Raw genomic sequence first — 14,411 nt, forward strand, 5'->3', positions numbered from 1 at the left:
GTTAATCTCAATCGTTTTCAGTCTAATAATGCTACTATAACGAAATTTGTCAATGAGAAATGCGAAATTCATTGAAGGAAACGCATACTTAAAATTTACGGATAAAAACTAAATTTGATGAATTTTTAGTTTCATTGGAAAAATAATTTAATTTTCAAAGGCTGCTCGAAACATATTTTTCTATCATTGTCGAAAGTTCGCGAAGTGCACAAAGGAATCCATAATTTGGCAGTATTTTAAATTTTATATAACGAACTCTGTATTCCAAATGGTTGTATCAAATTATTTTTATAATTTAGAACGTTGGAAATATAATTTTTCAATGTACATCCGAATTTTCATGAAGCCTTACATTTTAACCAGATTTCAGAAATTCATTGGATTGCCGATATTTATTTTATAATTTTGCCATTGGGATGAACAATTTTTATTCTTTGTTTCGTCGTTTCTAACACACAGTAAGGGATAATTGAAACTTTTATAAAATTTTGAAATAATCGAGTTGAATTTGTCTAGATTTAATCGAAATGGGCACACGTAATTTCACATTTGTTAGTGGTAGAATTATGTTTATTATAAATCAGGAATGATGGCCTTTAAATTATGACTCGAACAAGTATATTGGCGATTTAGAATTATCAATCTTCTCTTAAATACAATCACTATGATAATTCGCAGCACCACATTTTGAGAAAAGCAACAATTTTCCATTCACTAATAAGCAAACCGTATTTCTCTTCTTTCTAAAGACCTTCAGAACAACTAAATAAATCATGAAACAAAATTAACCTCGTTTAAAAATTCCCAACCGGAAGTTTTCAAATAAACGGTTTATCCTTAAAAGAGACACAGAATTTTGTAACTTCGATAATTTTAACAAATTCAAGCGTCCTCCATAAACGTCCTCCGAAAAATATTAATACTAAACGGCCTTCAAAGAATTTGCCTAGCGACGGTAATTGGAACGAGCACGGTAAACTTCCTGGACACAACATAACAGTATTTTTCGAGAAAAACGTCGCCCGGGGCTAAAAAGAGCCACGCTTTGTGCATCGTTTGCACGCGGCGCGGGGCTTGTTTCAACGGCAATCGGAGTGGCTCGGTCTGTCAGTATCGATAAATTGAGCGATTACAACGCGATAGCTGGCGGAGGATGTATTACACACGATATTTCATTTCGCGGACAAAGAAAGGGTTGGGGTGGGGAGGTGGTAAAAAAGAAAGAAACGTGACCGCTACGGATATACTGGGATACCGTGGGCGCGCGCGGCACGGCAACCCTTTGATTTTCACTCTCGACATCCTTGACCCAGAGAGAGAGCAGAGCACGGTTCGATTCCGAACGAACGGTGGCTTCAATTTTTTCCCTTGCTTCCTTCTTTTTTATCTCCGATACTCACCTTTCTCTCCGCCTTTTCCTCGACCCTCTGCACCCTTCGTTTCGCCCCTTTCATCCCCATCCGCAACAACCCGACGCCGACGTTCTCTCCCACCCCCGCTCGTGTTCTCTATCTTCTTCCAGGCGTCGCCATTTTGTACTCTTCATCGATCCTGCGCCCACGCACACCCCGATTTTTCCCGCCATTTCTCTCTGTCCCCGTGGACGTAGACTTTTGGGTTCGAGATCGTAGATTCCGCGTTCAGCTCATGGTGATCTATACACGATGATCACGGGAGCCAAGTGGCTCTGGTCACGACCGATTTTCAACTGATCGAACAGTGGTCTTCGCTCGTAGATCTCTATCCTGTGGCCTCCAGGCGATTTGCATAGAGCTATCGAAGAACCGGAATGAGATCGAGGTGGAAAGGGAGGCTAAGCATGGCGGTTAGGCGAGACGCCTTTCATGGTGCAGCAGCCGTCCATTGTTGGACCCCCAGCAAAGCTACAGCTCGACCCCTTGCTTCGGCCTAGCTCGCTGCAGAACGGCTTGCAGGGTCCTGCAAGAGACTCTGCAGAACTTGGCGAGTCCTCCGCTTGGGGAAGTGGTGTCGCTGAAGACGCTCTTAAACAGGAAACTGTGCTGTTTCTCTTTTATATTTACTGAATTGTTTAGTTAAAATGATGGTCGAATGATTGGAATTATTTAAAATAATGAATCCTGTTCTACATTCCTGATAATCTGTAACAAAACCGAAATGATAAATGGTGTAAGCAATCTTTTGAAATTTATTCATATTTTTTAGATGCGTGAAGACGTTGCATTAGTCAATTGAAAATATGTAAAACATTAGATCCAAATTGTGTATCATGCAATGTATCAGATGATTGCATAAGTTCGTATCCGATTTGAGAATAAAATTCAATGGTTAAACTTTAAAGAATACAGCTTTATTAATTAATTATATAGTCATATGTAGTTTTCTACAATTAGGAAAGAATGGTTACTATATAATTGATTAATAAAGCTGTGTTCTTTTAAGTTTAACCATTGAATTTTTTTATTTTCAAATCGGGCACGAACTCGTGCAACCATCTAATATATTAAAAATTGTGCAACCAATACAATTATATCATTTTTAACATATTTTCAATTCTATTGGTGTGTACAAAATATAATCTATTCAAATATTGCAAGAAGTTTATCAGCAAAAAGCAAAAGGAAGTGATAGAAAAAATTTCAGCTGTGTGTAGGTATGTTCTGCCACGTTTTGGAAATATTTAAGAGACTTTTAAGAGCTTAAGCGTGCGAAGGAAATCTCGCAGGAGGTGTAATTAAGATATTCACACGGAGGGGAACGTGTGACCGCGAAAAAAGTAAATAAAACTGAACGCATTCGTAAGTTACCTTCTGCACGTAAGTCGTAACATAATACGCAGTTCTTTCCACGACCGTTTACATATTCTTTACTCTCTCAATTTAAGCTGATGCCTTTCTTCCTTCCTCTGTAGAAAAATCTTCATCTGCAATTAATCTCCGACACCCTTCTTACTTGTGAAAATTTACCCAACAATTTTTATTAGACGTGAACACTTTTCTTACAATGTGAAAGATAAAAGAACTTCAATATGTACTGAATTATTTAAATACTATTTTCATATTTTATTTGGATTTATAGGTACTAATTGTGCTTATTCCTTCTACAAGACGGATGCTGGGTCACTTCTGACCCACAAAAAATTTTCTCTTATATGTGTACATTATAAAACCGACTTTACATGATAGACAAGAACAGGACAGATTTCTTGACAAGTACTTTAAATGTTATTCATGTTATTTGTACTTATAATAATTTCATTTGATTTGTGTTTAATTCTACGAATATTGCAAATAAATTTACTTGTAGAAAACCACTCTGGGCCGCAAGCTACCTGGTGTCTGCCAGCAAAAAGTTAATGATAATGGAAGATTGTTTTGTTTAAATTTTAGTTTGTACATTTGTATCGCTGGCAGAGCTACCTCCATTTATGAATTTTTCGCGGTATTTACGGAACAATGCATCCCTTTTGTACTTCCTTGTGGACAGTGACGCTTAATAAAAGTTCTTGAGGAGGTCCGTCATAGTTGGTCCCGCGTTTAAACATGCAACGACGTTATCAAGCTCCGTTCCTAGAACGTCTCATGATACGTCTGTGAGAACTTTTCATGTCCAGCGCCTCGAACTATTTGCGGTTCACTGTGCCATGCATTTAACTTGCACAAAGTTCCTCCCTCATATCAGTCCTTGCAGGTCGTGCCGGAAAACGGGCTGGAATGAATTTTGTTGAAAATACTTACGCCCCTCTCTGTGACGCAGTAATTAACAAATTTTCAGCCGACGACGGTTACGTCCTTTGCCGGCGCGCGAAATGACCAACTATTAAATGTGTTCGATACGTTATTAATGGATATTAAAAACTCCGTTCTCAGATCGTTAGAGGAATAATGAAACGCTATTGAACACGATCTCCCGATTCGGTACAATTTTGAAGGTAATTCGAAGGACGTTATTTCGTTCAATTAACGAGCTCCGTCGATTAAACAGATGCAACAGTGAATTTTATAAATGAGTGACGTACTTAAAATTTCGATTCTCTCTTTATATTTAGCAAAATGCATTGGGAATTTTTTTTCTCCGGAACTAACAAAATATTTGTTGTTGAAAAAGATGTATTTTAGGGACTAGTTTACAATTTTTTATCCAAAAATGTTTGTTAATTACAAAGTTATGATTAATCTTCCGGATCATTGGTCAAAAAGGTGATAACCATTGCCCTCGGAGGTACTGGTTCATGTAAAAAATTACAACTTCGTAATTTGCAAATATTTTTAAATAAAAAAATTACATGGTATTCCCTAAGTCCTACAGCTTTCGATAAAAAAAGTACCCAAAAGTCTCAAATTAGTTGAATATTAGCACATGGTGACAATTATGTGGGTAAATTTGATGGCATTAGCCAATGAGGCGCACATTACCCTCGCCAATTCGGCATCGTCGCAGACATAACTAACTCGATTGTGATCAATAGTTCGAAGTACAGGGAGAGCAACATCAAACAATATAACGGGGACAGTCGCAGAAATATATCACGAAAATTCTCACGGGACACCTATGCTCGCAGATCTCGATCTCTGCATGCCTCTGTCGCCATACAACCGTTGCATAAAACGACAATTCATTTATCTTCTGGTACCGTAAACTGGACCGCATAATTTCCTATGCTAAGACCAGGAAGATCAGCAAAACTCATTAAATCGGTAGAGGAGCATTCATGTACCTTTTCGTTTTGTGATCATCCACGGAACCCTCTCTCAGGATGGTCCAGACAATCGAAAGAGTTTACATGAAGCTATCACCCTTTCGTGAGAATATTAACCTAATGAATAAAGCTACGGGTCCAGCTGATCCTGCGAATCACGATAATTCGAGGAACGTGCAAACAGATCCCCAAAAGATGATGTTCATGGAGACCCCCAGCGAAGAACCGGTTGTTGCAAGACTTTGTGTTGCTGCGATCGGTACAGCCCTTTTCAAAAGATTAACAGGACAACTGAAACTGGTCCGGAACGGGTCGTCAAACATAGAGGGCCAACAGGTTGCTCTTGGATTGCACAAGGGGTCCGAGGTCTCGACCTAAGGGTCTCACCTTTGACCCTATACAGGTATTTGGTGCCCCTCTTCTGTCTGATCAATTTTCTGGTATCCCACATTGACCTTTTCCTCTACAGCCTCCAAAGCATTTCCAAAAAATTAGAGTATAAATATAAAACAGAATTCTCTTTAAAAATAATTTTTGTATACTTTTCTTTATCAAACTAAAATTTATAAAGATAATCACACTTTAATAGGAATAAAAATGCGAGAAATATCACGGGACTTGTACATTCATTACCATTATTATATATAATAAATACTTCAATGTCTACAACACATTGGACACAAATAATTACGATTTTCATTTCCTTACGGAAACATTATTCGGATAATTTTCAGAAGTAGCCAGTTTTCGCAGTCGTACTTTGGAACGTAATAATTGCAGTAACTTCAAATGAAATACGAGAGCAGTAGAATTTACGAAAGAATTCTACAACGGGTAGCGTAATGTTTCAGTAATTATGTAACGAGAAATAAAATGTCGGTGCGCTCGATATTGGAAAACATAGACGGAAACGCGACGGGGAAAATGGCACGATGAAAACGACTGTCCGTAACCGCGTAGTACAATCAAGGATATATTTTCTATTTTCCAAATGTATTTGTTTCAATCACGCTCACCCCGGTACGAGTTACACTTCCATATTTATCCTGAACCTACGTTCTTTTTATTTGCTCGCCCCCTCCATCCACGGTTAATAACTCGGAGGTTTGAAATTTGAATATTTATCACCTTAATATTATAACAAGGAAACAAATACACATTTTAAAAATATTCCCTTTTCGATTACCGCGGAAAAACAAGCATTTTTAATTACAAAATCAATATTCACTCGCCAACTGTTAATAAGCAGCTGACATGTATATTTTTCGTAGCTCCGCAAACTCGGAGTAGTAAGCACCACCTTATTCAAATCAAATTTCGATTCATTTAATTCAAGCTTGAAATTTTCACAAAATCATACAATAATTATGATAGCACAGAAAATAGTAGGTAGAAAATACACGCTCAAAATAGTGGGTATGATTGTTCAACAAATTATGGGAGTATACTTCAAAAATGTATACATAACTTGTACGAGAATTCACAAAACATTTTTCAATTTTGTTTACAAGTCCAAATGAAAAATTTGTGAAAAGCAATTTTTCAAAAATTTTCATTACACGTCATCGTAAAGTAAACTAATCGTTCTAGCTTGGCAGAGAGACTGAAATCGGTTGTTCCATTCCCAGAAAAATGATTCTGATTTAACCTTCTCTCTGTATATGGGGTGGAAATGCACCCCAGGCTGATAAAACTAGAAATAGAAAGTTGACAAATGGAAAATTTCCAAAGATTTTCTAGAAGTGCTATCTGTGATATATTTAACATTTTTAAGTATCGTATACTTGTCTTTTAAAAATCAATAAAATTTTACAAAAATTTCAAAAATATATAGAGTCCATTTACACCCCTGGACACGGTTAAGGTTGGTGTGCCACCAATTGTGCAACTGACTAGGTAGAGTAAGGTTCCTCAAGTCGTACCAGTGCTTAAGTCGTACCACTTGAACGAACTACGGCGACAACAGCACATACAACGGCAACCAAATACATACATCTGACAATGAGTCAACCAAGCTGCTTTACGTATTATTGTCTGCCATAAACCAGCCTCATTATAAACCCTGTCATCAAATAAGTTTATTTCAATTTTCTTATAATTTTCTACATACGTTTGGTAGTTAATCTTGCAAGTAAATTATCGATAAAATTATGTTCCTTATTAAATATAAATTCAGTAAAATTTACATAATCGTTTGGTCGAAACGAAATCGTATTCATTTTATTCAGTTAGGTTATGTTTACTTTTTAAATTTAACTTGTACCGTGTCTTAAGTCGTACCCATATGAGATTCCTAAGTCGTACTACCTCGTCAGTCGAAATAACGTCGACGCAGAATAAAGGAAACATAAAAAAATGCGACAAATAAAAGAAACGCAGTAATTAATAAAAAGGAATTGGCATTAAAAACTAACTGAATACCTATGTGTCATGTAAACAGATTAATGAAAAATACGTTTTAATTAATATTGTTGCTTAATTGAATTCTTAGGTACGACTTAGGCTATAGGTGGTACGACTTAGGAAACCGGTTCCTTTAGTCGTACCGATGTAAGTTTTTAAAGATTTAATTTATTTTACGTTAAAGCATATAGATTTTCTAATTTCGTTATAATAAATAACAACAATATTAACACAAGTTTTGAATAACACTTTTATGAATAACAATTTCTATTTATTTGATAAATCCTAAGTTTCATACGGTTTTTTCTTAAGGGGTACGAATTGAGCAACCTTACCCTAAAAGTTACACCGATGGTTGCACACGAGTGATCCTGCATCCCCTGGCAATTCCAGGGAGGAGAGACCACTGACAATAAGAAGACAGCGAAGGGGTTCTCGTCAGCACTGTTAGAAAGACCCTAAGCTCAATATCCCGTAGAAGAACTTGTAGGTCCAGGACTCGGATCCATCAAGAACGGTCGCAGAAATTGTGCATGTTAAACTGAGTTATCTCGATCAAGTAAACTGCATGAGATCGAGGGACGTCGGGTCCGGCAGGTTGGCTGCACAGCTCGGCTAGGCGATGCGAGGGCCGATCCGCGCGCGCGACATAGGCCTATTATGTAATCGGTGTGCATCGTACTGTGTATCAATATGTCTGGTGTACATATGCAGGCCTGTCTATGCGTCGGATCCCGTGAACGGTATCAGACAATGCGCGACCGTGCGCCGGTTACGGCGGAGCGTGGCGCGACCCGGTCCACCGTGGCACACAGCGTGCCGTACGCCGGCGTGCCACGGCACGAAACACATGTCGATACGGCCACATAATGGGAACATAACCGCTATGTAGGTATCTCGTAGTATTTAGGTGTCATAGTGTCAGAGGTTAATTGCACATGATTGGTTATTGTCCGTTTACCAGCCGTATCTGACCGCGTCATTTACTTTCGTTTTCGGACGGTGCCTGGCCCTGACACTCGACCCTCCGACCTTACCTGCATTCTTTTCCATTGTGCTCTCCAGAACAGTCATGTTCGTTCCTTGAACTGGATCTTTGCGGCCGTGCTTCATGGGAACGGATTATCTTACTCGGTAGCTTAGGCATGGAGTGTTTCCTGCGGACTGTATGTTAATTCAAAATTCAAAATTCTTTTAACATTTTGAGTACCGCGTCTCCAAGAAATGGGAAACGGAAATATTTGGCTCAATGCCTTCGAAAGAAGGTTGGAAGAGTACTTTCAGTATTAACCTTTCAGTTTTTATTCCGCTAAATAAATTACTCATTATCAAAGTGTTAATTTGTGTGAGGCAGATGAAAATGAAAACGACTGTATGGATAACAAATTTTAGCGAAACAGATTTAGGATTAGAGAAATTGGGTATTACGGAGAAGCAGATTTCTTCAACAGAATTTCTTAACAACGAATCGTGGACAATGCTCTGAACTGTTCGCATTTTAGCTGTCCGCGGGACACGGTGAAGTCCATTTGTCGTAATGCGTGACGAATCAGTGTCGGGCACGGGACAACAGTGCTGTCGATTACGCACGCAATGGAACAATTCGATGAGACGCACAGTACAATAATTAATAGACTGCGGGTATTTATGCACATTAAAATTATTCGAGTCTCTTCCGCGGTAATTGGAATCGGTAACATATACTCTTCATTGAAGATTTTATCTATAAATAAAATGAGAAATTTATCGAGCTTTCATTGAGGTTGGCAATTCGGTGCGTTCAACAGGCTCGCGTTCGCATTAAAATCCGCAATTTAATAATAACCAATGGAATTCACTTCTGACACCAACTTTCTAATAAGGAGTGATTATTTAGGTAATTGTTATATATTATGAACATTAACGAAAATTTACTATTCTTTCTATTCAAATAATAATGCAGAAAATAGATACATTTAGTCTTATCGGTTCTCTTTAGTAAGTCTCCGAAGTACCTAAACGAAACATTTTTTGCAAAACATCTACAACCATAAAAATTTGCATAACGTGTTGTAAGGTATCGATTTAAACTAGAAGTCGCGTAGCATTTAATAGCGTGAGGTTGAGAAGAGCCTACACAGTCTTTTAGAACTGCAAACATGTTCAGAAGCTCTGAACCTGAACAGATTAGCTCCCTAATAAACAGGTTTATCGATTTTCTAACAAAAGACAGGATGAAAAACTAGCAAGAAAGCAAGGTATCAAAAGGGTTAGGCCAACGACTCTTACAGACTCTTCCCTTAACAAACTCAGCAATTTATAATATTTTAAATATTGCTTTTTAATGTCACAGCCCATTCGTAAATACTCGCGAAGATACCATATCGGAAATATTAAAAATAATCTGCTAACTGATAAGTTTAAAAACCTGCATTACGATCTCATTTCCGCAGAAAAACCTATTCGACCGGACAAAATAATAAATACATACGTAATACGAGAGAAAAGATTTTTGGACGATCACTCGAAATGTTCATTCGGGATTAAATCTGTACAAAGAGTCAGTGTACATGGTACGGAAATATAAACAGTCGTCGCTTCATCGATGTGTGCACGGTACATCCGTAGACAGGTGGAACGCGGCGGCGGCGGTGTTTCATTCGTTTTTCGATCGATGCAACAGCTGACCGCGGAAAAAATCGAATAGAAGCAAAAAGAAACGCCCACAGTCGAATGGCTGGACTGACCGATTTATTGCCGCGTCCGCCGCGTCGGTGTAGTTTTCTTCCTTTTCGTCGTTTTTTCTATCTCTCCGATACTCGCCCGCGTAATCCGCGACCTTTGTCGCGATGAAGATGTGATCGCCCACGTGGCTCTGATGTATCGTGCACGTGGACAAATAATCATGCTTCCGATACACCGCGTAAACCCGTGCTTCTCGCTAAACGAATATTTATTCTGATAAAGGGAATTTCTTCTTTTAGATTCGCGTTATTCCAACGCATTGATTTCCTAATTGATTAAAATAGACCAGAAGTTATTAGTAATTTCATTAATAATGTAACGAAGTTTTTTTAATTAGCATAATGCACCTTCATCTGAAATTATTATTTCCACTTTCGAGCTTCTGTTGCAGACAGTTCAGTCATTGGAAATGTACTCGGTTGAAAATGTTGTTTCGGACATTTGATTATTTTTAACTCTCCATCATGAACTAACAATTGTTGTTTTATATATAATAGTTTTTCTACCTTTCACATTTGACTATACTAACAACAATACTACTTGCGTTACTTTCTATAAATCCTTCACATAAATTAATTTCTAATAATGTATAAGATTCTAAGATATAAAGAAAATATATTCTTACTGGGGCAGTTTCCGTGAAATTTTTCGAATAACTCGAGGGAAGATTGTACAGAGTGGGACGAAGATTTCCGAAAGTTCAAATTGGAATGCGCGGGCAGTTCGACTGGAATCACGGAACCGAAATCCACGTACCATCATCGCGGAACCGAAACGTACGTCTTATCATTCCATTGTCATTGATTTGTCAGCTCTGTGAATCTCAAACTGACCACGAGATATGTCCAATAATCGATGATAATGCGATGACACGCCAGAGAGGTTTGACCTTGACACTGGACCAATTAACGCGCGTTGACCCCCTTCGTGTCCCTCTATCCCTTTACCACCCCCGATCGGTGGTCCAATGCTATTGTACATACATGTCCCACGTTAACAGCCACGTACATGAAACTGAACTGTATACTGGGTGGATGGTACCGGTTGGTATGCAATTCCATGATTATATGGCCAAGCAGCTCTGAATGAACGTTGATACTCTAAATCAATGGGATCGAGGCTGGCCCGAGCATATCGCCAACTTATTTCCTATCGCCTTCACACACTTGAATCAGAATTATTACAATAGTAGAAATCCTGATGGCTTCTAGTATGTAATGTTGCTTTAATTCACTCGGTTCTAGTTGCTTAATGTATACTCAATACACACGTGAATCATTAATTAATATGTCTGCAAATATTGGTGGTGTTCAAATGGGACGTTGTGTGTATAGTATCTGAGAATATAGTATAAATTGTTTCTTTTCACGTGGGACACCTTGTATGTGCTGTTTAGATCATTGTTTGTCTAGCCACTGGACGTACATGATTATGCAGATTGGCTGTGTGTACATTGCAATCCCTGAAATTATACTAGAAACGACGACTGAGAACAAAATTGTGAAAACAAAATTATTGGCAAGGGCTTAATCAATATGCGATTTATTTTTAATGTGAGCCTAATTTTCGCAGAACATTTTAATACCTCAGAAATATGTGTTTCACAAAAACGATCATACAAGCAATTTTTTACGTAATTACAGAAATCTCATCAACTACCCCTTTTATTTTGCAAAGACGTTTCGAATGCGTCATGTGGAGCTTACACCATTTTATACACTGAACTAAAATTTTGTAAATATTGTGTAACAGCAAATTATACCAGCAACGTCATCATCCCAGAAATCCATACGAAAGTTCATTATTATATGTACACGGATGATTAAAAATATATGTTTAGTCACACCGAATTTAATTTAATGCGTGTGCCAATTAATTTGTAAACAGGGTTAGTACTTTTGGAATTGACAGTCTACAGTGATACAGGCGGAGGATTTCCTAGCGAAATAGTCAGAGGGACTAGTCCGAGGCTCCGTGAAGTCAATTTCTCGTTTAATTCGACCAATTGCGCGACCAGTCTTCATTAGCGAATGGCAACCAGCGCCACCCGGTATGTAACGTGACCGTGAACGCACATTCTCCGGAACATTGCGGAACACTATCGCTGTCAATGACCGATATTACGCATGGCCGTACGTCCTGTTGGCTTCTGTGTATCCCCTATGATAACGTGCCGTGGCCCATTTCGAAGCCCGTGCACCTGTGAAATTGCCAGTGTAGAGGAATTGCGTGTACACCGCGCTTGCTGACAAAACTGAGCCTCGGCCTGATGGTATTAGACGCTGCTGGTGACCAACCAGCTGGAAGAATAATCTCATTTTGCCAGTGGAACGCGAAAAAGGGTGCCGGGGCAGCCGGACATTATTTAAAGTTCGATGGCAGAATATTTGGCATCTGTGCAAAATGGTATTGTCAGAACAGCAATTTTCGAAATGATTTCGTTTTAATCGTAAGCAGAAATCCAGCCATTTTTATATGGTATAATTGTTAATTTAAGTTAGATGTTCTACGAGAAGCAAATAATTTATGTATTACATCACTGATACTATTTTATGGAAATATGTAATTTAAAACGTGCAATCTAAATTAACTTATTAAAAGCCAGAGAACAACGGAAGTGTAATAATTATATACAAAAATTAGCGATATTCGATAAATTCGGCTAGAATACAGCACCGGGTTTAATATGCACGAATTAAATATAAAAATTAGCTGTAGCCGATAAATGCCTACAGAACCGACGCAACAAAGTCAACAAATTCTCAAAACAACCAAGATGCCACGTCCACCATGAAATAAAAAAGAACCAACACTGCCCAATCGACCATCAAAATTACACATCGCCGATGGCCGAGGCACGATGAAAATTTCGAATAAACAATGTCCGATCGAAACCAAGCAACGAATGCGAGTGAGCCTCGCGGGAGAAGGAACGGGCTGGGAAAAACCAAAACGTAGGATCCGATACTGGGCGTAATTTCGCATAAACGCGGGGCTCGCGGCGCGGCGTCGGCCAGCCGAACGGAGCCCTTAATACGCGGGCATTGTACGTTAGATTGGAATCTGGCTGGATTCTGAATCCCTGTTGCATTCGAGCACCGGGGGGATAGACGTAGATTGAAAGCATCAGTCGCCATTAACCGCGTCTCTGAATTGTCCGATGGAGACGACGATCGGGGTTGACCCATTGCTGCGATTTGCCCGGCCGAGTAGACGGTCGAGGGTTAACGCGGAAGAGAGCTATGTCCTACAAAAATACAGATTTCCAATAACCGATAGAGCCCTCCTTTCTTTTTTCCTGGCCCTCTCTCTCTTCGTTCCTCTATCAGCTCGTCCGCCTTCGTCGCTCGGAATACAGAAACAATGCAACGTTTGCCATAGAGAGAGGGTGTGCTACCCCCTGCTCTTCACCTTTGTCTCTCTTGTTCGCCTGCGTCTCCTTCCGACGCGTTATTCTTTTTCAACCACCCCTGACCAACCCCACCTATCCTCCATCTCTGCCTCGGTCACTTCGCTGGCCCTCTCTCCTCTGTCTCTCTTTTAGTTTCCTCTCTCTCCTCACACCCTGACAGAGCATACACAGGATGCATGTGTACCACGGGACCACGTGTTAAGGTTCTCCGTCCAAACAAACCGCGAACCGACTAGCTGGGGACCCCTCCATCTGGTCCTCCGTTCGTCTGTCGATTCTCTGCGATCCTCTCTCCGATACAACCATCCACCTCTTTCTCTCTCTCTCTCTCTTTCTTTCTTCCTCTTCTTTTGCTTTGCTGTCTTCGTCGGGTCCCGGTAGTTGCCGTCGTTCGCGCATCGGTTAATAAACCATTGATTGGATTGACACCGATATAGGAAAACCTGTCCGAGCTGAATGAGCATCCTTTCTTCTCGCTTTTTGTCACCCTTGTTCCTACCTTGGTATCGTCGAGGACACTCCTTTTTCGCTGTTTTATCGTTCCTTCGACGCCGACAGTTTCTTGTTGCCGATATCGTTTCATTTTCTACGGGAGCTCCTCTTTTTAGTTCTATTTTCCCGAAGCTTTCTCTTTTCTTTTCTTTTCGTTTGTTTGCAGCGTCGCGTCGCGTCACGTCGCTTCGTCGGCCTGCGTGTTTGCTTGCCAATAGTTCCTCTCTCACGGTCAACGATTATCGCACGAGTTTCCGATACGATTTAAGAGATTACTGGAGGATATGCTTCTCGGTGGGGATTTGTAAATCTTGTTACTCAGGGGCGATTAGTATCCATAACTTTTTTTGTGGGATTGGTTGGAGAGTGAAGTCTGGGAAGAGATATTATCACTGTTTTAACACCGTTTAACTTAACCGTTTTTCTTCAAATATAAACAAGAAATTAAAAATATTTACCGAATGCTTCCTGAATTTTCCTTGACTCCACAAAATATGATTAATTGCAGGGAAGAGAACAGAGTAACGCAGAAAGGAAACGAAATTGGGGAGTAGCGTTGACTCCGGTACCAAGTTGGCAGAAGACTTGCAACTGGCAGCACATGATCATTCGGAATCAACGTTTGCTGTAGCACGAGTAAATATCATTATTATGCAGATAGACGTAGAAGTAAATACCGAGCCGGAGTTCTCCTTTTTACAG

The 14,411-nt window shown here is 39.5% G+C and overlaps 1 protein-coding gene and 1 long non-coding RNA gene across 4 annotated transcripts in view; one reads left to right on the forward strand and one right to left on the reverse strand.

Moving 5' to 3' along the window:
* Positions 1-1,696, reverse strand: part of LOC143213238 (uncharacterized) — a 48,395-nt gene extending 46,699 nt beyond the window's left edge. The window contains exon 1 of the long non-coding RNA XR_013009921.1: positions 1,401-1,696. This is a non-coding gene — a long non-coding RNA (uncharacterized LOC143213238). The remainder of the gene's footprint in view (positions 1-1,400) is intronic.
* Positions 1-14,411, forward strand: part of LOC143213237 (uncharacterized) — a 183,731-nt gene that overhangs the window by 126,924 nt on the left and 42,396 nt on the right. For 2 of the 3 annotated variants that reach the window (XR_013009920.1, XM_076432889.1), the window contains one exon: positions 14,218-14,345. The exons of the other annotated variant lie outside the window; for it this stretch is intronic. Coding sequence is in view for 1 of the 2 variants with exons in the window: in XM_076432889.1 (XP_076289004.1) it covers positions 14,218-14,263 (46 nt within the window). In the remaining variant the exon portion in view is untranslated. The remainder of the gene's footprint in view (positions 1-14,217; positions 14,346-14,411) is intronic. 3 annotated transcript variants of the gene reach the window in all.

Source organism: Lasioglossum baleicum, chromosome 11 (genome assembly GCF_051020765.1).
Source record: "Lasioglossum baleicum chromosome 11, iyLasBale1, whole genome shotgun sequence".
Taxonomy (NCBI): Eukaryota; Metazoa; Arthropoda; class Insecta; order Hymenoptera; family Halictidae; genus Lasioglossum; species Lasioglossum baleicum.